Genomic DNA, 26,540 nt, shown 5'->3' with positions numbered 1-26,540 from the left:
CTTGCCCTAGGGAATCACATCTCTGCTTCTTGAGGTGCTGGGATTACAGGCAGCCTCCGCAACTGCCCAGCTTTTCTGTGGGTGCTGGGGTTCCCAACTCCAATCCTCATGTTTGCAAAAGGCACTTTATCCACCCAGCCATCTCCTCAGCCTAATACCAGTATTTTTAAATGGATCATATGTTTGTGCTTTTGAGTTTTGAAGAACTAATGGTACAAATAAAATCTTAGAATGAGATCTAAAGATGTCAAATTCTTTCCTGAACTAAATCATTTCATAAAGTCAGTACAATAAACTAGCCCTAGGAAATTAACTTAGGATGTCTCTGCATTAATCCGCTTCCCACCAGTCAGCTGTGGTGCACGGCTACGTGCCTAATGCTGTCACCAGCACAGTGAGAGGCAGACACCACCCCCTACACCCACCGCTCTTGCCTGGCAACTCTTTCTTTCACTTGAATGGAGTTTGGTCCCCACGTACAACCTTTTTTCTTGAAATTGCTTTTCACATCTTCAAAGTCTTCTTGTCGAAAGATCACATTTCTTCCCCAAGTTTTATTGCTTTCATCTGAAGTCACTAAACAGAGAAAACCATTGTTACATACTGAGTTTTCTAAAAAGCTACCAGAGTCCAGTCCAGCCTAAGACTTTGTGAGGCTTGAGACAGAAGAACAGTGATGAATGACTCATTTTACCCATTTAGGAAAACTGCTTTTTTTTACTTATAAAAAAAGTATGGGAAGTATACAGATAGGAGAGCCCTTGGAAGTTCATGAGCAAAGGAACTGGTTGCCCAGGAGAGGAAAAACGTCCCTGTCCTAAACGATAAAGAAGGTGAGGAGCAATACCTGAGGTTGTCTAACTTCCACACACTGGGGCACAAGCATGCCCAAACGCACGCACGCACACACGCACGCACACACAGCTTTTCTTAAAAAAACAATACTACAAGCCAGGCATGGTGACATGCCTTTAATTCCACCCAGCACTCAAGAAGCAGAGGAAGGTGGATCTCTGCGTGACTGAGGCCAGCCTGGTCTACCTAGTGAGTTCTAGGCCAGCTGTGGCTACAGGGAGACCCTATCTCAAAAGGACCAAAAACAAAATAAAATTAAAAACCATAAATACACCATACGTTCCCCTTCAAAATGATGTGACTAGAGTCAGGCGTGGTGGTGCACACCTTTAATCCCAGCACTTGGGAGACAGAGGCAAGTGGATTTATGTGAGTTTGAGGTCAGGCTGGTCTACACAGTGAGTTTCAGGCCAGCTAGGGGTACATAGTGAGACCCTATCTCAAAACAAAAGGGAAAAAAACTATGTGACTAGGGCTGGCGAGGTAGCTCAGCACTTGCCATCAAACCTGATGACCTGAGTTTGATCCCCAGCACTTACTTACATGGTAGAAGGAGAGAATAGATGCCTGCAAGTGTCCTCTGATCTCTAAACCATCTCTCTCTCTCTCTCTCTCTCTCCATATATATATACATACATATACATATATATAAAATGTAAAATAAATTTTAAAACCATGTGACTATGTATGTGTACATCTAGAGGGAAAGTGATGAAGATGGAAGTCAGATGTTCATTTAAGTATTTGTCTTTCAGAAAGAGGAGTATGCAAACAGGAAAACAACTTCTTTATCTTGTTTTTAAAGTGCTAGAAGAATGTTCAAATCCTTTGTTTCTTTGCTGGGGTTAAACCCGAGGCCTTGTGCATCTAGGCAAGTGTTATACCATTGAACTACACCCTGTCACTGCAGTAGAAGGGGTTGCTGTCTGATGTGATGGTGTCTGAGATGTTCCTGGCTCCAGGTCCCCATTGCATAGACAATGACTCATTTGTGGCCACGAGTGTGAGAAAACTCTCCTATGAGCCCAAGACCAACTTTTTTGTTTTCCCATTTCTTTGAGGCAGGGTCTGATGTAGTCCAGCCTGGTAGTTCAGTCTAGTCTTGAACTTGCTAGGCTGGCCTTGATTCCCCTGTCTTTACCTCCCAAGTGCTGGGATTTTAGGCCTGTGCCACCCAGGCCCAAGACCAACTTTTATTTCCAATCTTTGCTGCACCTGCTCACAGTCTCCCACTCAGACTCCCTGTAAAGCACATCTTCTCTGTTTGAATCCAAGGCAACGGAATAAAAGAAATGAAGAGAGCCCACTATGAGGTGTTAGGGAAGCTCACACTGAATAGCTCGGAGACGGGGTAGCATTGCAGGGCTGCCAGGTGGGCTGCACAGCCTGCTGTCTGGGCTCCGGCGCTTGTCCAGGCTTGGGGAGGCCTGCACTGTGATCTTATGCTGGAAATCTGTGGAACATGGGAAAAAGGGAGAACAGACTTTTCAGGGATTTATGTTCTTTTCATGACTGTAGCTTTTACATAGTCATAAAATGCAGGGTTACCAGACAGTGACTATTTCAGTCTCATGGGGCTAATTTCAGAGCCTGTTCTCAGCATGGCTCTGTGTCTCTCTCCAATTAAATGATCAAGTCAACAGACGAGGACTCAGTTGTATTCTATTAGTCACAAGGAGGCATGTGAGTGCAGAGAAGAGGAAAGACTCCAGAAGCTCTGTAGAACTCCCAAGAAGGGTTATCTGTGCTTAACTGGAGGGAGTTAAACATAACAATGAAGTAAGAGGCCCTAGATTTAAAGGACTCCTAGGTCTGTCACTCACAAGCCTTTCAGTCAGTAAGGAACTGCTCTGAGCCTCTCCTATCACCAGTTAAATGGAAAATACTATTTCTCAAAGCCATTGTGATAAGACAGAAAATGCATGCTAAAAATATTATGGCTTAGTGGTTAAGAGCAGCTACTGCTTTTAGAGGACCCACGTTCAGTTCTCAGTACCACGCCAGTTGACTCCGAACCCCCTATACCTCCAGCTCCAGAGAATCTGACATCCTCTTTCTGGCTTCCACAGGTAACGCACATATACACATACACGCAATATATAATTTTCAAAATCTTTAAAAAATATTGTGCCAGGCATGGTGGTGCATGCCTTTAATCCCAGCACTCTGGGGGCAGAGGCAGGCAGATCTCTGTGATTTGAAGTCCAGTCCAGTTTACATAGTAAATTCTAGGCCAGCTGGGGGTACAGGGAGACCCTGTCTCAAAAAGACAAAAAAATTGTGAACTAGGGAAAAACTCTGTCAATAAAGTACTTTCTGTGTATGCATGAGAACCTGAGTTGATCCCCACAACCCACATAAAAAAGCCAGTTGTGGTGGTGTGTACCTATAATCCCAGTGCTGGGGAGGCAGAGACAAGAAGATCCCTGAGGCTCACTGGCTGGTCAGCCCAGTCTCCAGGCCAGTGAGAGAGCCTATGTCAAGAAAACATGGTGAATGGTGCTCAAGGAACAACGCCTGAAGTTGTCCTCTGACCTCCACATGGATGCCCCGCCCTCCGACACACACACTTTGTGGCCTGTGTACTTCATGCCTGGGAACCATTGGCACCTAACTAGAACATGGTGGAGATGAGCCAGGGACAGTGAGGCAGGAAGGGATACTGCTGGAGTCACAAGCTCTGTGGAGAGACTAAATCCTCAGAAATATCAGAAATTTGAATACAGGTAAAAGGAGCAGTTGAGTTTCCTTCAGTGGACTGAATGTCCATGGACTGTCTTTCTACTTAGGCTATTTTTATAACTCGTACAGTAAGGGCAAAGGCTCATTCGTAGATCCTGTTTGGTGGTGATGCCAATAATCCCTAGAGTTATGACTTACTGCCACATTGGGTGTTAAGCAAGTTTCATGTAACTCAGTCCAGATGATCCCTTACTATATTTCCTGTAAGACTTGGCTTCTCAAATTCCCACCTGAACCAGTTTTATATAGTTCTTCATCAAAAAACATTAAGATCTTTGAGATGTGTTCATTTCACATATGCAAGAGAATTATAATTTGCCTTTTTGGAAATTATATTTTCCAAACACTTTAATGAAACCCTGGTATTTTAGAGGAAGAGGAGCCAGAATTTGGTGGGCTAATAATACAATGAAATATATTACTTTGTATGCTAACTTAAAGAATTCAATAAATAAATAAGAGTTGGAGAGATGGTTCAGTGGTTAAGAATGCATACTGTTCTTGCTGAAGACCCTAGTTTGGTTCTGAGCACCCATGTTGGGTGACTCATAACCACCTGTAACTCCAGCTCCAGGGGAATCCACCATCTCTGGTCTCTGTGGGCATCCACACATATGCACAAACCCACAGAGAGACACACATGCGTAATTAAAAATATAAATAAAAGCCCAACTTAGCTTGAGTTCCCCTCTGACTTTAACCTGCCTAGGTCTTCCCACCTCACTAAAAACAAAATGAAATTTGGAAGACAGGATGTCTCTATGGTTTTTCATGCTGGAAATCTGGAAACTGCTCCCACCCCTTACATACTGTGGTGACTGCTGAGAAGGACATCTCAAGTGAGAGATTTCCTAGTCAGGTGGTCTATAAGCATATCCATAAGGAATTTTCTTAGTTGCATTCATGAGATGGGAAGATCAACTCTGAAGGTGGCTGGCATCATTTCATGGGTGGGGCATTGTATAAGAGAGGAGAAAGTAAGCTGAACACAAGCACATGTGCATTCTTTCTCTCTCTGCTCCTGACTGGATGTGACTAGCTGTTTCGAGTTCCTACCACCGTGCCTTCCCCACAGTGATGTACTGTAACCTGGAATTGTGAGCCAAATAAATCTTTTCACCTTTACAGTTGCTTTTGTCAGGGTTTTTAATCACAGCAACAGAAACAAGACTAGAACATGAATCAGAATGCATTCTGTAACTGTAATCTGTGTGTTCCTCTTATGGAAGAGACACTGGTATCCTGGGTTTTAGACTTAGCCAAGTTGAATGTGAATATCTTTTCTACCATTTTCTAGTCACATGAATTTGAGGAAACCACTTCTCTAAGTCTCACAATATTCATTTACAAACATGGGAACATTATTCCCAGTCCCCAGGTCTGCTGTGAGAATGTAAACACAGACTACTCCAAAGTACTTAGCAGAGTCTCAGAACATACCACATGCTCCTGAACACTGGTGAGTCTATGTTTAGCCTGTGCTTGGTGTCGCCATCACTTCCCACCTGTACCGCTACAATCCTTTTCCCATATCTGTCTGTGGCCCCTGAGGCCACCTTGCAGATGCTAGAAACACCTTTGAAAATGCAGACTGCCCATGGCAGGTGCCCCATCTGAAATCCTCAAGATTCCTGGTTACATTTCAAATTGACCTCAAGCCATAGAAGCTCCTGTCTGCCTGAGACTGAGCCTGTCTCATCACCCCAGTCTCCTTTTGCTCCAGCCACCCCTTGCCTGCCACCTCCACACCAGTGATGCAGCCCCCATTTAAGCTCTGTGAATCATAATGTCTTGACTGCAGTGGCCCAACCTTGCTACATAGCCAAAGGATTGCTGCATGTTTGAGGCCAACCTGGGCTACATAATGAATTCCAGGTCAGCTTGAGCCATAGAGAAAGACCCTGTCTCAAAAAATAGTAATAAGTGGGGCTGGAGGGATGGCTCGATGGTTAAGAGCACTGGATGCTCTTGCAGAGGATCCAAGTTCAAGTCCCAACATCCACATGGTAGCTAACAACCATCCACAACTCCAGTTCCAGGGGATCCAACACCCTCTCCTGACCTCTGTGGGTACTGCATGACATGGGTGCACTTATTTATATGCATGTAGGCAATACACTCATACACACGAAATAAAAATAATAAAATATTTTTAAAAATAGTAATAAGTAATAATAATAATAATAATGATAGCAAAGGTTCATCAACAGACATTCTGTGAACTGATGGGAATCAGTGTTCTAAGCTGACCCACTTGTAGAGACGTCTATGCTTCTATGCTTGGAAGGCCAAGATGAAGTATTTTGGGGAAGGTCATGCATCATTCACAAAGTGCGAGTCTCACGGGAACAGTCGCTCTTTCCCACCACAGGGCTATCTTGCAAGTCCTGCGAAGGTAGGGACCTGCTCTCCCTCTTATCTTCAGACATGTAGGCAGCCAGTCTTCAAAGGCTTTGGGTCCCTCTGATATAGAAGAACTTAGAACACACTGCTTCAGAGATACTCCAATCACTGAGGCTTGAAACCTCTTTGCTCAGTGTCCTAGTTTGCTTTCTGTTGCTGTGATAAGCACCATGACCAAAGACAACTTGGGGAGGAAAGGATTTGTTTCAACTTATACTTCCAGGTAACAGGTCATCACTGAGAGAAGCCAAGGCAGAAACTGAATCAGAAGACTGTGGAGGAACCCTCTTACTGGTTTGCCTACCCCGGCTTGCTCAGCTACCTCTACTATGTAGCTCAGGCCCACCTGCCTAAGACTAGTATTGCCCACAGTTGGCTGGGCCTTACCACATCAGTTAGCAATCAATGCTCCACAGACGTGCCCACAGGCCAGTCTGTTGGAGGTTATTCTTCCCTTGAAGTTCCCTCTTCCAGGTGTGTCAAACTGACAGCCAAGATTAGCCATCAACTTTGCTTTCATATATCCTCAAAACACAATTTAACTTTGAAAGAAGCACAACACAAAGGGATTTCAAGTTCACAGCATCAAAACTTCTGTTACATACTTTCTCCTAAAATTCTGAAAAATGCTAAAAATATTAAACATGTTCACCAAGAAGAATCTGAAATTTAGTTCTCACTCAGGGAAGCATACTGAAAAAGAAGTTCAAGAAATTTGTCCCGGAAACTCTCCAAAGGGAAAGCCACACCCCTCAGTGACTCTTCCTGAATCTCAGGGGTCACTTAAAAAGCACTGGATTCCACAGCTCAAAGTACTTTCTCTCAGGTGATAATGCCAGGCGCAGCTAATTCTATGGAAAACAAGGCATAAATGATTGCTATTTCTTCTGTAGTAAGGTCTGTCCTGCTGGAACTTGCACAGGAGTGTGCACATGCATGTGGGTAAATGTTCATACACACAAGAATACATATGAAGGATGCGAATGAAAAGGTGCCAGTCTGGTGCAGGAATTACAGCATACCCTGCCACCTTGTGGTCAGGAGAGGTTACTGCATACTAAACTCGAGCTGGTTTCCTTCATAATCCATAGCCATAATCTCTGGACCAATTTTAACTGAAATATTTTATCAAGTGCTACAAAGCAAAAATAAAAACACATAACTAAAATGTCTTCCTTACTTTCAGAAAAAGAAATGTCAAATGCTAGAATCCAGGAATTTTTTAAAAATCTGGCAAAAATAGTCAATTATATTCTTTTTGCTTTAAATAAACTGAGCAATGGCTGCACTTAGGATGAATGTGATTTCATCCAGGATAAAAGATCTTCCAGAATGAATTCACTTGTTCTCCCAGCTCTTCTTCCCTTTCTATCTTTAGGTGAGGCCAACCATGCTTTTAGAGACAGGGTCTCTCACTGGCTTAGAACTTGACAAGCAGGCTAGGCTGGCTGGTGACCTTCAGGAACCCACTGTTTTTGCCTCCCCAGGGATAGAACCACAAGCACATATCATCATGCCTGGTGTTTTTGGAAATGGGTTCTAGGGAGCAACCTTAGGTCCTCACTACCAACTCTCCAGCTCTTGTTATTGCTATTTCTAATCAAACGATCAAATGTCCATAGCATTCATATACATTTTAGGAAAATGCTATAATCTATACAGAATACCATGATGTGTGTGTGTGTGTGTGTGTGTGTGTGTGTGTGTGTAAGGTGTATATATGTATGTGTGTTCTGTGTGTCTTGAATGCACAAGCCCTAGCTTCTGTGTCTCCCCTCCCTGATTGTCTGCTGAACTTTGATGTGTGTGTGTGTGTGTGTGTGTGTGTGTGTGTGTGTGTGTACACAGATAGAAAGGTATCCAGTACAATCTATATTCTTCCCCACTATTAAAATCACAGAAAGAATTTTTTCCTGAAATTATGCAGAATGTGCAGTACTGAAGAACTTAATTTAGTGAATTATCATTTACTATTCTCGACTCTAGTTTCTCCTAATACATTACTGAATGGATTATCAAATCCTTGTATTATTCTTACAATGTTTAAAGTCTGTGTTTGGGGCTGGAGAGATGGCTAAATAGTTAAAAGCACTTGCTACTCTTCCAGCAGACCTGAATTTGGTTCCCAGCATCCATGTCAGATGACTCATAAGTGCCTGTAACTCCAGTTTCAGGGGATCTGACACCCTCTTCTGGACTCTGCGGGCACCTGCAGTCACATGTGCACATACCCCCATCCCATTCCATCCCTCATATACACATAATTAAAATAAAATATATTTTAAAATCTTTTAAAAAAGACTTTGAGGTATTTATTTGATCCAGTGAGATGGCTCAGCAGGTAAAGGAGCAAACCTGGAGCCCTGAGTTCCATTCTGGAACCTGCATAGAGGTAGGAGAGACCTGACCCCACAGAGTTGTCCTCTGACCTCCACATGCATACTGAGGCAGTGGCATACCCACACATATCACATACACAAACAATAACAATAATAAATGCTTTTCTACAAGTTTGTATTTATGGATTCAGTCTGTGCCTTGGGATCTTACTAAGATAAAACAGAAATAAGTTTAGCACTTCACACATTTTGTTGAAGGTGCTGATGAAAATGATCAGCATCTCAAATGAACTCAAAATACCAGACAAATTCAGATCCTTGTGAAAGTAATAAACTTAGAGACAAAATACCCGTAGTTCCTGTTGTAGTGGACTTTCACAACCTTGATTTCAAAGGGAAGGAGCGACCCATTAGTATTGGTTTTTTTCCTGCCCGTGACATAATGAATACCTGGCAAAAGCAACTTAGGGAAGGAAGAGCTTGTTTCAGTTCACAGAGTCAGGATACAGTCCATCATGACTGGAAGGCACGGCAGCAGGAGCAGGAGGCAGCTGGTCATGTTGCTTCCACAGTCAGGAAGCAGAGAGAGCTGAATGCTGGTGCTCAGCTCACTTTCTCCTTTTTATACAATCTTGGACCCCAGGCCCTGGAATGGTACTTTGTTGAGGGTGCATCTTCTCACCTCAGTTAACCTAATCTAGAATCTCTCACAGACATGCAGAGGCTTGTTTCCAGGAGAGTCTAGTCCTGTCAGGTTGGCAGTAGGTATTAACCATCATCCTGTCAGTCCATCAGTAGCTTAGAATGCTGAGAGCTGGAACATTCCGATGTAGTGAACAGCATGGTATTCCTGCTTCATGTTCCAACCATGAAACTCATGACATCGCTGTATCAGGACCAAGATCAGCAAGTATCTATCTGAGCATTCATTCACTCAGTCATCATTCATCATTCATTCATTCATTGATTCATTCATGTCTTCAAATTCTACCTTTCCAACTTGTCCCAGTTCTGGTACACAAAGGGGATTCAAAAGATGACACAGGAAAATCAGGAAAGACAAGAGTAGTACCTGAAGGCAGGCTGATGCGGTGGCCATCTTTGAGCCTCAGCCGCCCCCTCCGGAACCTTCCCTTCCTCTTTTTCACTTGTGGTGCCTCCTGGCTGAGCTGGAAGATGAGGATGTTGAGCTCCCGTTCCAGCACGTCGATTTCGCGCTCTGCAAGCTGCTGTTCCCGGCGTCTGAGCAGCTCTTGTTGGGATTTCTGCTGCAGTGCTGCTCGAGTCAGTTCCTCCTCCCGGGAACGCAGCTCCTGAAGTAGAGACGCATCCAGCAGTCAGTCCCTCAGGGGATCAGCATCTAGGGCTTCCTGCCTGTGCTGTGAGCAGACAGGAGTCCCTGTCTCTCAGCCCTTCACAGGGAACACACTGCAGCCAGGATAATGGCCTGAGCTGCAGACTACCAGGCCTACTGCCAACCTAAGGGACGACAGCACCCAGCCTGGATCCCTTTTCCTCTGGCATCCCTCATTTTCATATCTGAGGTTATCATTGCTGTCTTCATCTCTAGCCTTTATGATCACCTAACAAACGATATCTACACTCAGCAACAAAGTACAAGTGTGAATGGCTTATTTTATTTTTGTTTATTTATTTATTTTGAGATAGGGTAGCCCAGATTGACCTCAAATTTAGCATAAAGCCAAGGATGACCTTGATCTGCTCCTCTTAACCTCTACCTCCCAAGTGCTAGGATTACTGGCCATGGACTACCATGCCTGGTTAATAAGGTTCTGGGTATCAAACCCAGGACTTCGCATATGCCAGGCAAGCACGCTACCAACTGAGACACATCCTCAGCCCATGAATGACCCATTTTAAAATAAAGTCCACAGATACAGCTTAATGAGTTAAAGGATAATTATCCTACCAATACAAGACTATATAGTTCATTATCCTTTTAGGAAAAAAGTTCTTTACCAGACAAAGTTTTAAAACCATCTTCCCATTTCTCCAAGGTGTTCTCTTGCTTAAAGAGACAAATATTTTGGTCCTTGCTTCCACAAAGATCCTGCTGTTAGAACACCCTGCACTGCATAGAAATCAGAGCACATGCATCTCCACAGTCACCGCTCAGATGCACTCAGTCTTAGCACAACCTCACACTCAGCTCAGGCAGAAACTGCGGAGGTTTCTTAGGTGGGACTGTGAATTCTGATAGGAAACCACTGTCCATCAACTGGACCAAATTGACAGAGACAGAGACAGAGCATTCACGAGATGAAGAAATGGATCCATTCAAACAAAGGGATTCTCAGTTTGTGGTAGTCCTACCAAAGGGGACTGAAATTCAGTTCAGAAGCATCGTAGCTTGGTTTGTTCCTCCAAATAAGTATGTGAACACGAGCGCAGGACAGATGGCCAGCTCTGCCTCACTGACATTTCAATGACTTCTGCTAATGTGTGCCAACTGGCTTTGATTTACAGAGTGGATCAGAATCTCTTTACTGGTGTGTCCCAGGTAGAAATTGCTGCTTATTACTTGAAAAGAAAAAGAAATGTACATTTTAAAAAATTTGTAATGTATATTTTTAAGATAGGGTTTCATGTAATCTAGCCTGGCCTTGAACTCACGATGTCACTGAGGTTGGCCTTGAATTTCTGATCCTCCTGTCTCCAATTCCTAAATGATGGGATTATAGGTGACGTCAGCAGGCCCAGAGAAAAGTCAGACTTCCATTTTGAAAGCATTTAAATTTTTTTTTCCCTTTTTACTACCTATTGTAAGAATCACTCAGTCTTGACACTTAAATCCTACAGTTTCAAAACTAGTTATCAATAATTAAAATAAAGTCAGTAACTTTCTCTAACTAGTTAGTTCACATTGGAGATTTGACTATAGAGTCCCTGGGAAGGGGTTATTTCCAACTTATTGTGAGTGTCTATCCTTTTGTTCGGATGAGTTTTCGGTAGCGTTGGTGTTAAACACTACTGTTAACTGAGTTGGAAGAAAAATTGGGACAGCAAGTTACAAGTGTCTTTCTACAGGAACTGAATAAGAAAAGACTTTAATTCTAGGTCTCAATCTAAAGTATTCATCTCCTTGCAACAACTTAAAGAATAATTTTTAGATAGTCTTTCTAAGAGATAAAAACATGATCAGAGAGAAAGGAGCCAAAGCCAGGTCAATTGAATAGATTTTAAAATTCAGAAGTTGGGCTGGGGAGATGGTTCAGTCAGTAGAGTGCTTGTTGTGTGAGCATGGACCAGAGTCCAACACCCATGTAAAAAGCCAGGTATGGTGGTGCTCACTTGTAATCCCAGCACTGGGAAGTAGAGGGGTGGAGGCAGGCAGATTCCTGGGGCTTGCTAGTCAGTCACCCTAGCCAAATTGGTGAGCACCAGGTCCAGTGGGAGACCCTGTCTCAGAACAATATGGTAGAGGAAGACACTTGAGGTTGACCATTGACCTCTACACACACACACACACACACACACACACACACGTAACAAACAACAAAATAAAATTCAGAAGAGAGAGGAGAGGAAGTATTCTGGGGTATTAGAACCCTTCTGAATACTTTGAAATAATGAAGCATATAACAAGCTCCATTCTGTCAAGATTAAAGGTAGGAATATTCATCTAATGGCTCAGCACAGGCTGTTCAGATAGTGGCAGATTCAGGTAGTGCCAGTTTCCTGGCAGAAGAGGTTAGTTGTTAATGACCACAAGCCTCCCTCAGGGCCCCAGAGCCAGGTGCACACACACAGGAGGTCTAGGACAGACAGTGATAAGAGCCAGAACATAGGGAGGATTTGCTATCTACAGAGCTGGGGCTGAGTAATGGGGATGAGAGCCAAGGACTGACCATTAACTCAGTCTGAGGCCTCCTCCCTCAGCCAGTGAGCGGGAAAAGGAGATAGGGCACATTTGAGGGGCTTTCCACTCCTCCAGAAGACGCAACTGGAAACTTTGCAGCACAAAGAGAAACATATTTTTAAAAAATAGTACACATTTTGTAATCTCAAGTCACAAGGCCACATGTCATAGCAAGGGCTAGATTTGAAAAGCGACAAATAAGAAACAAAAAGACAAGCCAGACCCCACTGAAAAAAAGTCCATCAAAACATTATAAGGAAAATCATTATGCCTGGTGCTATATGTCTATAATCTCAGTACTTAGGCTAAGGCGGGAGGATTTCTGTGAGTTCAAAGCCAGCAGAGGCTACATAGTGAGCACCAGGCCAGCCTGGACTATAAAGCAAGATGCCATCTCAAAAAAGAAAAAAAGAAAAAGAAGAAAATGGAAAGTTAGCATCAACCTTAAAACAGAAAAGTCTGACTTCCATTCTGCAAGCATTTATTTTATTTTTATGCTACATATCATGAGAATCACTTGGTCCTTACACCTAAATCCAGAAGTTCCAAAACTAGTTATCAACAATTAAACAAAAACAGCTTATAAGAATAGCTGTTCTTAATAACATCACTTCCACTCTCAAATTTCATGATTTGATACCTCTTTCCTTCAAAAATTCTCTGTTACTCCTTTACATGATATTTATGTTTATTTTCAAACATCAGATTTTAGAATTCTTGAAAGTAAATTATACAACTATACCAAGAAACAAGTGTTTCTCCTCTCACTTTAAAGCAATAAAAGCATATGACTATTTCCAGGCAAGCTATGGAGGACCTTCATGAGAGCTGTTGCTCAGAGGGGTAAAGCCAAGCTGAGTAATGACCTTCTTATCCTCTCCTTTCAGCTGGTTTCTAAGGCCTGGATAGGCAGAGTGGGCACCTATGTGGTCCTAGGTCAGTGAAGCTCCATTCTTTCTCCTGAAGTGGATGCTTGTGGAACACTTATGAAGCAGGAACTGTGCACTGGGCACCACTGGGGAGGCTCAGCCTCACCCAACCTCCATCTGTGACGCCCTAGGAGTGAGGAGTACCAAGAGGGATGAGGGATGTGGGAGTGGTGGCCACTCTGAAGCACCCAGTCAAGCCCAGAAGCAGCCAGGCTCTGGGGCACGAGCTCTGCATCCTCAACTTGGTGCAGATGCTGGCAGGTCCCATACAGGCATCCTGGTTATTCTGTCTGAGCTCCACAGAGGGAGGCTGAACGCTAGCAAAGCCCTGTGATGGAGTACCAGTTCTTGGGGTACTCATGCGAACCCTACTTCTGAACCCTGGGAAAACAGGCAGTGTGTTTACGCCTATCTCAAAGTCCTATGGGGTACAAATTTTTTTCTGGATATATCTTCACCAAGGTGATTCAAAACCTGAAACACAGTGCTTACTGTGTTAGAAATATACATGCACAAGGGTGTGTCATTGCATGTATATCAAAACTGAAACTATTAGACAGTTATATACTGTAGACAAAAATAAACCCAGATTTATGAAAAATGTTCAAATACTGCAAAGATGTTTTCAAGAGAGTAAGCACTACCAGTGCACTGCAGAGTCACGTCTGGAATCTGGCTATTCCAGCACCACTTGGTCACTGTCCCAAAGAGACCAGGCTAGCTTAACTCACACCCTCACTAGTCTACCTGGCTCTTCCAATTTGCGATGCCTTGTGCGTGTAGTATGGTTAGTGCCATGTGTGCGCCTCACACCGCCTTATTTGCTTTCCTTTGTAAAATCTATAGGCCCAGCACTCATCACTAGTGAAGAGTTCAAATTTTACACATTTCCTGGTCTCCCCTACAAAGCAATGGCCTTAGGAACAGGAGGAATGGATTGCCAAGGACCAGCATCTTTGAAGTATCCTGATGATTAAGAAGAATACCTGATTCTGATTTGCAAAAGCCAAACATAAAAAGGCACCTTAGTGGATATGACTATGGATTGAGCATGAAATGACAGGATTTGATGTGAGATTATATGAGATGATACAGAAGCATTGCTGTGGAGGTCTCAGGTATGTCCAGCTCTTGGACCATGGACTGCATGCAGCTAAGGATAGCTATGAACATATACTAACACAAAATCCTAAACTTACTTAAAATATTGTAAGTAGGTTTTTTGTAACTCAACTGCAGGGTTTTGGAGTGAATTTCGGAGATGCCAATGCCCTATTGTCAACAGGTTGGGAAAGTCAGCATGGTGATGGCAAAAAAGTTACTTTTCCAAAAATTTTCAGGTAAAGAAACATATGGAGGGCCAGAGAAATGACTCAACAGGTAAAAGCCCTTGCTGAGCAAAACTGAGGACCTGAGTTCAGTCCCTAGAACCCACAAAAAGCTGGATGTGGTGGTGACTAGTATCTTGATCTCAGGACTCCACAGTGAGATGGGATGTGGCTACAGGAGAAGCTTCTGGAAGTCCACGGGCCAGCTAGTCTGAACTACTCTGCCTAAACAGAGTAGAAGGAGAGAACCCACTCTGAAAAACTGCCCTCTGACCTCCATGTGTGTGCCATGTACATGTACATTCTTGTTCACAGACACACCATACACACACACTATATACCGCATATATCATACACCACACAGACATAAATATACATACCATATATACACACAAGTCACACACACAACACATACCATACACATAAATACCATATATATACAGCCAATATATACAAAGGGTCATTAAGCTGTTTTTCTTTTAAATCTCCCTTTCATTAAAAAATTCCTTGATGAAAGTTTCTCTCCCAGTTCCCTGTTTTGAGCATTCTTTATCTGAAGGAAAACAAGCATGGATAGACTCTGGCATTGGAAACACTGCAGAGCACTAATGGTCCCCCACCCCCACCCCAGGCTGGGCTCCCTGTCATTTTCAAGCACGTGTGAATACAGTACAGTGAAACTCTCACCTTCTCCTTGGTCCTCAGCTCACTGAACATTTGCTGGATCTCCTGTTTCCAGTCGTCCTGCATGGAATGGAAGGACTCCGGGGGCATTTCACTTGTGAGGGACCCTTCAATTGCAGTCAGCTGTTGAAGAATTAAGGCAAACGAGGGACGGATATGAGGGTCTTGTTCCCAGCATTCTACAACAAACAAGAATCATATTAATTTTCTCTTAGGTGTAGCAAAGATGATCTCCAACCCTAGAAGAGTTCCCAAGATGTGTTCTCAGTTTAACACTTGTCACTCTAAACCAGAAGCCCACTGCTACAATGGCAGCTCCTGAGTATCTTAAGGGCATATCAACAAGTGTCAGAGCCCTTCATTTCCCCAGTACCCCGTTGGAGGCTTGTGGAGTAATTACAATGGGGTAAGGCACTGCCATCGTGCAATTCCACACTTAATACACAAATGTGAGCTTTCTGTGCCATAGCATGAACCCTGGGTTGCAGAGGTCTAGCTGCTGTAAACAATACATTTACTCATGCACAATTATATACACGTAAAATATAATCCCCCGAACCAAAGTCTGTAAAATGTTATAATTACAAGGGAAACTCTAAGAAATAACTTCATCCTGGGCACAGTGGTTCAAATCCTAACACTTGGAAGGCTGAGGCAGGATTCAAGCTAGCCTTGACTACATGCTGAGTTCAAGGCTAGTCTAGGCTATACAGTGAGTTCCAGACCAACCTGGGCTACATAGTAAGTTTGCAGGCAGCCTAGTATACATAGTTTGAAGCCAGTGTAGGCCACAGAGTGAGTACAAGGCCAGCCTGGGATACAAAGTGAGTTCCAGGTCAACCTGGGCTACATAGTAAGTTTGAGGGCAGCCTGGTATACATAATGAGTTCGCAGCCAGTATGGGTCAGAGTGAGTTCCAGGCCAGCCCCGTACACATAGTAAAACCCTGTCTCAAAACAAAACAAAACAAAACAAAACCCAAAAAACAATAAAGCAACAACCAAAACCCAATGAGGTAGACCTGTAGCTCATAGAGTTAGCAAGCAGTCCTCAAAGATAAAAATCTGATCCACAAATTCACGGCACAGTCACACTGGTGAGGCCTGTAAGATACTTCTGATCACTAAGTGGAACTTCAAGTGACCGATCTGGAGACACTCAGGGCTGTGCTGTGACTCTGCTGGGCAGCAACAATTTTATTACTACTGAGCTGAGTTCACACAGAAGGGAGCCTCTGCTGGAACAACTGACCTTTAGTTACACAGCTCACTGGAACCATGCCTCGCCTTTAACAGCAGAGGCCAGTTTTCAGGACCTTAGAACAGCACAGTAATTTAAAAGCGGTGGGAATTTTTTTTTTTTTTTTTTTTTTTTTTTTTTTTTTTTTTTTTTTTTTTTTTTTTTTTTTTTTTTTTTTTTTTTTTTTTGAGCTAGTGTCTCATACTAACCTAAGCTGGCCTGGAACTCAAAGTAGTCCTCCTACGTCAGCCTCTTGAATGCTGGGATTACTGACATGAACTACTGCACCTATCTTGATGTGGCTTTATTTTATTTCTTCACATTTATGTACTTACGCATTTATGCCTTTACGTGTGTGTCTGTGTGTGTGTGTCTATGAGCATGTGTGCCTGTGTGCCTATGTGCGTGGAGGGCAGAGGACAACCTGCAGGAACTGAGCCTCTCTTTCCACCATGTGTGCCCCAGGGATGACACACAGGTTGCCAGGCTTGGCAGCAGGTAACTTCACCTGCTGAGCCGTCTCTCCAGCCCTGACCTTGCTTTTATTTTTAAAAGACTAAAGGTGCTTGCTCCCATGGGTGACTTTGCTTGCCCCGAGACACTCGAGAGCAGAGCTTCACCATACACCATACCTTTCATGAGCCTGGCAAATGGCTCTGGACAGGTGGATGGGATGGGTAGTGTGAGCTTGTTGACCGCTACCCCATATGCCACGGCCAGTCCATCGATGCCACGGTAAGGGACCTCACCTGTCAGCAGCTCCCACAGCAGCACACCATAACTGGAAGGAAAGTTCCCGTAAGTGACATGGGCCACTGAGCATGCCCCTCCCCTGAGAGGACTGCTCTCTTAAGGTGGGAGGTGGCTCTGCCCTGAACAGCTCAGCACACCTGCAATCCCAGAACTTGGGAGGCTAAAGCAGACAGATCATGAGCTCCAGGCCAGCCTGGGCTACGCAACAAGGCCTGCCTCAAAATATTCCCCAAAGATCTGTCACTCCAGGTGATTAATCTGGTTTTAAACTGAAAGACAGAATCGTAAAGGAAGTATATTGTTTTGAGTTTCTATGTTCCCAGGCTGCCCTCAGACCCTGGGCTTAAGTCATCTCCCACCTCAGCCTCCTGAGCATCTGGACTCCAGGGTGTACCACCAAACATCTCTCCTAAACAGAAGCATTTAATAAAAGTTTGGATCATCAAGCTTTACAAAACTGAGGCTAAATTACAAGTGGATTTTAGAGAGGGCCTGTTTTCTGGCTGTATTTGGAAGTTTTAAAGCTTTCACTTTTCCTGCTTCCTGACTCTCCTCTGTTAAACAACACAGTGTAGCACTTTTCACACTTTGTAACCACACATCATATAACAGATGTGGAACAGGGACCAGGGACTAGTCTTAAGACATTATTTCAGGGCCTGGATAGATGACACTGTGGTTAAGAGCACTAACTGCTCTTGTAGAGGACCAGGGTTCAAATCCCAGCACCCATGTCTGCTAACAACTGTCCATAACTCCAGTTCCGGGGGATCCAATGTCCTCTTCTGACCTTCAGGGTCATTGGTGGTTATTATATAACATAGGTGCACTTATATACATGCAGGGAATATACCCATGCACATTAAACAAACTCAATTAAAAAAATTAAAAGACTTTTTTGATGTAAAATTAATTTATGGTGTAGTTTGGTGGTTTTTAGAATCTTGATGGATAGTTTCTTAGCCAATTTCAGTTCTATAACTTGGTATTTTCATAAAATAGAAATTATTCCAATTAACTCAATGAAAAAAACCTCATTGTTTTATGAAAAACACATGCTCAGCCTCTGCCAACATAGTCTAATTTGTTAAGCAGTCATATTTGGCTCTTAAAATTTTCAAACTGACCCTAAGATACTACAGATTCTTTGACTCAATCAATTTCTTTAATTCCTCTTCAAACTGTTTTCTTTCCATAAAGTATATTTTTTATTTGGTTTCAAGTAGGTTTCCACATGGCTTTCACATACCTCCATTATTTTTGGTTAATTCTCTCCTCACCCCCTTGCGTCCCCTACTCCCCCACTCCTTACTTAACCCTTTCCACCCCCAGTTTCCCCTTCTCTACTTTCATATTACCCACTTTCCACTAGTTCCCCACCATATGGCACCCCTCCCCATGGCCTCTTCCTGCTTCCACAAGAACTCTAAGTTGAATACACAAAATGAGAGATTTAAAGCTAGAACCCACACTTGAGGGAGAACATGTGATATTTGTTTTTCTTACTTGGTTACCTCACTCAATATAATTTTGTCCAGTTCTATCCCTCTATCTGCAAGGCAAATCTGCCAAGCAAGATGCACCCAGTTGTGTAGTAGTGACTGTTAGGAGGGTGACCATTTACTCTCTGATTGGATTTAAGGCCCTCTCCACAGGAGAGAATCCATTCCCAGTACTGTAAACCTGGTCAAAACTCCATGTGGGGAGCTCATAGGCCCTAGCGGGAAACCGAATACTATTTTTTAGCTAAACTGATATAGCATCAGGCTGTCTTTTAAATATTTTGGTATATCCATGGCCAAATGATACTCTCAGCCTTAATCATGGAAGCCTCTCTTTCCAGTGAACAGTGGTGAATGCAGAGACTCATGGTGCCACAAAGTGCTAAGAATGAGTGGAGTCTCTGCTCTAATCAAGACATGTACACCCCTATGGAGACATCTCTATCACCCCACCTAAAGCTCAGGGAGCTCTGCAGAAGAGAGGACAGAAAGAATGCAAGAGCCGGAAGACAGGAGAAGGTTGTGAAACACCATCTTCCAGGCAAGACACAATCACTGTAATCAGGAACTGACAGCCACTGTAGATGTCTGCACTGGGTCTGCACAATGGGCCTGTCAATAGTCAGGCATGAGTAAGAGAGGTACCCATGGCAGGCTGAACTATTTGCTACTGATAGATTTATGGAGAGGAGAATCATTGCCTCCAGTTGTATCCCCATTGATGACCCTTCTAGGCTCCAGTGGATAGTTCCAATTCAAAGGTCACACAGATGGTCCTGGTTAAACTAAAAAGGTTACAAAACACAACAACATTCATGAATCTGGTAGGGATGGCAGGGGTTGGTAGGGATGGGAGAAAGGTGAGAGAGGGTGGTGGTGTGCTAGATACGTTGAGTTAACTTGGGTTGAGGGAGCCTCAGTTGAGGACTTTCCTCCATTGGACTGGCCTGTGGCTATGTCTTTGGGACATTTTCTTGATTGTTGAGAGATGTGGGAGAGCCCAGCTCAATGCGGGTGGTGCCACCCCAGGCAATTTGTACTGTATTGTATAAGAAAGCAGGCTGAGCATGGGCCAGAGCAACCAAACCAGAAAGCATCCTTCCTCCATTTCCTCCATGGCCTGGCCTGGGCTTCAACTTCTGTCTCCAGGTTCCTGCCCTGAGTTCCTACCTTGGGCTCCCTCAGTGATGAATTGTGATCCAGGAGATGTAAGCCAAATAAACTCCTTCCTCCCCAAGTTGGTAATGGTCAGAGTGTTTGTATCATTGCAAAAGAGTAGATAACAGAGCTGGAGAGATGGCTCAGTGGTTAAGGACACTGTTCTTGCAGAAGACCCGGGTTCGATTCCCAGCACCCACATGGCAGCTAACAACTGTCTGTAACTCCAGTACTAGGGGATCGGACAGTGTCTTCTATCCTCCACAGGCATTGCACGACACGGGTGCACTTACCAAAAAAGCAGGTATAATACTCATATACATAAAATAAAAATTCCCAGCACCTGCATGGTGGCTATGAACTGTACTTAACTCCAGTTCTAGGGGACTCTGAAGCCCTCTTCTGACCTCCGTGGCATTGCACGACACAGATGCACTCACATACATGCAGGCAATACACTCATGCACGTAAAAAAATAAAAATAATAAATAAAACGAAAAATAATAAAAAAATATTTTTTTAAAAAAGAGAAGATAACTAAAACAGTGTGGGTTGAGAGTGGTCTGACTATAATAAACACAAGTAAGAAACTGTCACTAAACACAGACAATGTGCAAGCAGAGGATCTGGGCAGATGGCTCAGTGGGTAAAGTGCTTTGTAAGTATGAGGACTTGTGATAAAGCTGGACAAAGTAATGTGCACATCTATAATCCTACCAGTCCCACGTTGAAATAAGAAGTGTAGATCAGAGATCCCAGAAGGCTTGTAGGCCAGCTAGTGGGGCCTACACAGCAGGGAACAAGACGCCCTGACTCAAACAAGGTGGACGGTGAGGACTGATACCTTAGATTGTTCTCTGACCTCCACATGCACAGTGTGGCACACCCAGGAACACACACATGTAACCCCCTCCCCACTACAGGTTATAAGCAGAACAGTTTAATCCTATTTAAATGTAGATGATAAGCTTTATATGAAAAGCAATGGTGGTTTACCTGACAGGAATCTGTCCTTGACTTTGTATGTAAAACTGAGGTACTTGCTAGCTCACCCAAAGATTAAAGTATTAATCATGATTTTTGGAATTAGATATATTTGGATATAAAGAAAGGTTCTCTTGCTTATCAGACACACTAGCTTTCTCATCACCATGTCAAAAGACTTGGAAAGACATTTCTGTTCACAGTTTCAAAGAGCTTTATCCATCATGATGGGGAAGCCATGGGAGGCAGCTGGGATCACCTCACAATGTGTACCACCCACACCCAGCTTTATAGATGTTGGTAGATAGGGATCTCTCTCTCTCTCTCTCTCTCTCTCTCTCTCTCTCTCCTTCCTGGCTGCTCTGAGGTGAGCAGCATTTTCCCACCATGACCTCACCATGATGCTCTGCCTCACCACCAGCCCAAGGAACAACAAAGCTAACTGCTCATAGGATGAAAACTCTGAAACTGCTTCAAAAATAAACCTTGCCTTCTTATAAGTTGATTATCTTGGGCATTTTATTGCAGCCACAGAATGCTGACTAACATGGAAAACCGTACCAAGAAGAGGGTTCGTTGCTACGGCAGAGTCTGGCAATGTGGTTCAGAAGCCCTTTTGGAATCTATTTTTCAGGAGAAACCTAGAGAAAGCCTAGAATGCTGGAAACCCAAGATCAATGGGCAAGTCTAGGGAGGAGCTGGAAGATGCCACTGAAAGTCTGAAAGTAATGTGGACAGTACAGGCTGTTCTCATGAGCACTCTTGGGAATCGTGATAGAAGCCACAGAACTATGGATTATCATCCATGTCCTGAGACTTTGAGAGAGGCTGAAATTTGAAGGTAGGAGACTAATCTGGCAGGAAATTTCAAGACAGCATGGTGTTAGGTTTTGGTGGTTATTGCTGGCTGCTTTTAGCAATGAGAATAGGAGTAAAAAGCAGTGGAAAGATTTGAAGAACTTGACAGTTTATCCAGAAAAGGAGTGCTTTAGAGTTGCAGACAGGCCTAGTTGTTAAAGAGATTAGCAGTATTAAAAAGAAGTATGATGCACTAGGACAATAGGGAGGGTGCTTGAGGGCATCTCAGCAACCGGTAAAACATACCCACTTCAGCTTAGAAGACAGAAGAGAAGACCAGACCACACAGCTTGTTCACAGACATTAAGAAACAGTTTCCCTGGTATTTGTTTCCCGATGTCCAGCTGTCCAGGGACTCAGAGGCTGCTGGTGGTTCTGGAAGGCCTGGTACAGCTCATGTTCCTGGAAGATTTGGGTACTATTCAGGGGATGGTGGTTTTTCAGGCCTGCAGAATGCATAATGTGTGGAATTATAGAAACTTCCACCAAGGTTTCAAGGGAGGCCAGGTAGAACGTGGCAAGGGTTGTAGTCCCAGAGGAGACAAAGTGTGGGGCTGGGAAAGTGTCTTCACACTGTAATGGACACCTAAGGAAGCTGGAGATGCCAGCAAGGGAAGACATAGGCAGCAAGCAGAGCTGACTCAGGAGACAGGACATGTGGGTAGCAGCCCACAGAACCACATAGACACAGCTGCCAGGCCACAGCCTACCAGCATGTGTTCTGGATGCCAGACACAGACATATGTAATACACACACACACACACACACACACACACACACACACATGTATATAGATGATAGAGGATATATTAGATTACATGATAATGGTGGTTTTTCAGGCCTGCAGAATGCATAATGTGTGGAATTATAGAAACTTCCACCAAGGTTTCAAGGGAGGCCAGGTAGAACGTGGCAAGGGTTGTAGTCCCAGAGGAGACAAAGTGTGGGGCTGGGAAAGTGTCTTCACACTGTAATGGACACCTAAGGAAGCTGGAGATGCCAGCAAGGGAAGACATAGGCAGCAAGCAGAGCTGACTCAGGAGACAGGACATGTGGGTAGCAGCCCACAGAACCACATAGACACAGCTGCCAGGCCACAGCCTACCAGCATGTGTTCTGGATGCCAGACACAGACATATGTAATACACACACACACACACACACACACACACACATGTATATAGATGATAGAGGATATATTAGATTACATGATAGATAGATGATAGATAGATGATAGATGATAGATAGATGATAGATAGATGATAGATAGATAGATGATATACATGTCTGCTGAGTTTCAGTCTGACTCCTTCTCACTATCTTCCTATTCTTCCTTTTCAGAAAGGGACTGTGTCATGTGCATTGTGTCCTGGGAATATATAGTTTTCTTTTTCGTTAAGGGGTCACAACTAAGAGTCTGCCTTGAGAGTAGGGGTGAAAGCTCAGTTTCTAAGGAGTCTGTCATGAGGACCTAAGTTTGGATTCCCAGCACCCATATAAAAAAGCTGGGCATGGTCACATGTGCCTTTAACCCCAGCACTGGGAGATGGAGACAGGTAGATCTCAGGGGCTCGTTGGCCAGCCAGTCTAGACAGTCAGGTTCAGTGAGAGACCCTGTCTCAAATGACAGGATAGAGAATGAAAGTGGAAGATGACACTGATGTCTGGCCTCCACATGCATGCACACATATGCACGTGTACTCACATATCCATTTACTAATAGACACAGACAGACGACAGACTCACACACACACACACACACACACACACACACACACACACACACACGCACACACACACACACAAAACAAAACAAAACAAAACAAAAACAAAAACTTTGCCTTGAGTCTAAGGAGAGGCTTTGGACTTGGGACTGTAGAATCCTTGGGGATTCCTCTTACTTTGTATTAGGAGATGGGCATGAGCCTCTGTGGACCCAGGGAAGAGGACTACTGGATGGATTCAATGTCCCGCTAGAGCTAACATGTTGAAGCTTCGGTTCCCAGCCTGTGGTGCTACTGGGAGGCAGCAGACTCCTGAGGAGATAGGCCTCATGAGAGGAGGATGAATCATAGAGACATGCTCTTGAATGATACACTGGGACCTTAGCCCCTTCTCCTCTCTGCTCCATTGTTGTCAGAAGGAAGCTGTCTTACCTTGCTATGATCATCCTGCTGAGATGGTCTGCTTTACCACATACACAAAGTAATGGGGCCATCACACAACTCTGAATTAAGACCACTGAAACTCTGAATCCAAACAAAGCTTTCCTCATCTAGGTTTCCCAGAGATTGTATCACAGAGACACAGAGATGAGTAACAACAACCCCACTGACCTCACAGTCTCAATTCAAATCACTCATAAACAACTTGCTGCTCATGTTTGGAATCACCAAGTCCTGCAGGACTCCAGGGACTAAGCACAGCAACCAGAGGCAGCTGCAGATAGGCAAAGCAAGGGTGTACGCTCACCTCCAGATGTCGCTGCCCTTAGAGAACAGCGAGGACCTGATGACCTCAGGGGCCATCCAGGCGTAGGTGCCCGCTGCACTCATCCTGGTGGTCCTGTGCCACTCCCGTGCTAGCCCGAAGTCCGTGATCTTCAGTGTCTTGTTACATATGTCGTCATGATCTATCTTCTCCAGCAGCAAAACTGCAGGAGAACCAAAGGACAGGCCTTGACATGCCTCCAATTCCCAGTTACTGTTCTCCTAAAAGCATTTTGTTTTATAGTTTTTACAGCAAAATCTTTCAAAACTTTGTTTTTAATTATTGACAATATCCTACTTGTATACAATACACTGTGATTACATTCCCCACCCCTCTCCTTTTTGTTTACCACAGCAGGGATTGAACCTAGAGCTTTCTGCATGATAGGCTCTGCCACATAGCCATGTAACCAGATCTTTCCTGAAGCTTCTAAAACACAATTTCATTGTAGCCACCAAGGTCAAGTAGACCTAATTTGCATTCTGCTATTTTATTTAACTTACAGCAGTATGTGGACCGGGTCCAGGCACAAGTTTTAAGAAAATCTTTAAGACTGGTGCAGCTTAGGTAGAAAGTCAATGATTTCTAGGGGTGAGAAACCTTTATGGAGATATCACAGGTAGAATCTGTAGTCAAAGTTAATGTGACATGAAAAAATATACTGTTTTCCTCCAAGAAATTCTTTCCCAATCAAAGTGGAACATCATTACTACTGGATACATGACAGAGCATCTCCATAATATATTAACATAGATTATTAGCAAATGTTGACTTCTGATCTGTACTCCCACTCCCCAGACATGAACTCATGAACATAATTTAGGAGATAGCATTGCTTTACAGAAGTTTAAAACACAGGAGAGAGTAAAAACTTTAAAGGAATACCACCCACCTCCTGACAACTACTCATTTACTATGCTGGTTTGCTGGTTTTCTTTTTACTTAATATTCCTCTGTAATTATGTATAAACAAACCCTAGAAACTATACTCTATCATTTCCTCAAGTTCCCCATATCACCTAACACTGTATCTTACATGCCACAGTATTCTCTGGGCTATCATCCACCAGTAACATTATTCTAACAGTTAGAATGCCAGCCACCATCTCCCACTGGGCAGAGCTGTTTCCACATTATTTCATCCCTCATTGTGTCAGTCTGTTAGGGGATAATTATAATTGCTAGATAACAGCCTAAAAATGTCACCCAAGATCCTAGGGCTATGAAGAGAGATGTGCTTGTGTGGTGTGGCTGATACCTCCAGTTTCATCATGGGCTGCTCATAAAACCTCCTGTTTCTTTCCATAACCCCTTGGGTATAGTAGTTCCTTTCTTCAGCTCTCTGTATTGCTTCAAGAACTCTCTGAAGGGCTGGTTTTGTGGACATGAATTCTTTCAAACTATTTATATTATGGCAGATTTTTCTTTCCCCTTTGACTATAATAGACATTTTGTCTGAAGTAATCTGGGTTGGCATCTGTGGTCATTTAGAACTGGGAATACTTTGGTCCAGGCTCTTCTGGCTTTCATAGTTTGCAATGAAAAGTCAGCTGTAATTCTGATGGGTTTTCCTTTATATGTGACTTGTTTTTCTTTTGTGGCTTTCAGTATTCTTAGTTTTGTACATTTAGTGTTTATACTATAATGTGCCATGGAGGGTTTCTTTTCTGGCCCTATTTGGTGTTTGTCTCACAATTGGCTAGTTCCTCCAAGGGGCCAGGCTTGCCGCAAAGCATGGACTATGCTGGTGTGGCTGACAGCCATCTTGGGACTGAAGTGGGGAGCCAGGAGGAACCGCCTGTGGCTGCTGGGGTGGAGAGAGAGATGGCCCCAGCACCTCATTTGCATGGACGCGAGAGGGGGCATTTACTGACCTGGGACTAGACTGCAGGCCCAAAATGCGTGGGCAAAAGTTAATGGAGACTATGTGGGGGGGGGTTGTGAGAGCATCTGGTTGTGGGCTCTGAGCCGTGGTGCAAGATTGCTTGTCTCTGTGTAAGTTCCCCAATTTACCCCCTCCCTACCCGAGGGCATAAACCATAATAAACTCACACAAAATATACAGTTTGTCTGATCGTGCAGGAGACCCAGAGGGAATTCGGGCGACAGTGTTCTATATGCTTCTTGTATGGGCATGTCTTTCTTTAATTTTGAGAAATTTTTTTCTACAATCCTGTGGAAGATCTGGTCCATACCATTATCCTGCGATTCTTCTCCTTCCTGCATGCTTATGATTCACAAGTTTGGTATTTTTATGGTGTCACACAATTCCTGCATATTCCATTCTTATGTTTTCTTAAATTTTTCATAATCTAGTTCATCCACTTTATCTTCCAGTCTTGATACTCTGTTTTCCATTTCATTCATTCCATTGCTGAGGCTTTCTCCTGTCATT

General features: G+C 43.6%; 1 protein-coding gene across 3 annotated transcripts in view; it reads right to left on the bottom strand.

Moving 5' to 3' along the window:
• Map3k21 (mitogen-activated protein kinase kinase kinase 21) overlaps positions 1 to 26,540 on the bottom strand; it is a 47,076-nt gene that overhangs the window by 5,862 nt on the left and 14,674 nt on the right. For all 3 annotated transcript variants that reach the window (XM_029568930.1, XM_029568932.1, XM_029568931.1), the window contains exons 3-8: positions 24,128 to 24,308; positions 17,032 to 17,180; positions 15,164 to 15,339; positions 9,412 to 9,652; positions 2,186 to 2,308; positions 435 to 576 (exon numbers count right to left, since the gene is read on the bottom strand). In XM_029568930.1, coding sequence (XP_029424790.1) covers positions 435 to 576; positions 2,186 to 2,308; positions 9,412 to 9,652; positions 15,164 to 15,339; positions 17,032 to 17,180; positions 24,128 to 24,308 — 1,012 coding nt within the window. The remainder of the gene's footprint in view (positions 1 to 434; positions 577 to 2,185; positions 2,309 to 9,411; positions 9,653 to 15,163; positions 15,340 to 17,031; positions 17,181 to 24,127; positions 24,309 to 26,540) is intronic.

This window comes from Nannospalax galili, unplaced genomic scaffold (genome assembly GCF_000622305.1).
Source record: "Nannospalax galili isolate Female #2095 unplaced genomic scaffold, S.galili_v1.0 scaffold422, whole genome shotgun sequence".
Lineage (NCBI taxonomy): Eukaryota > Metazoa > Chordata > Mammalia > Rodentia > Spalacidae > Nannospalax > Nannospalax galili.
This window is presented reverse-complemented; position numbering and strand designations above follow the sequence as displayed.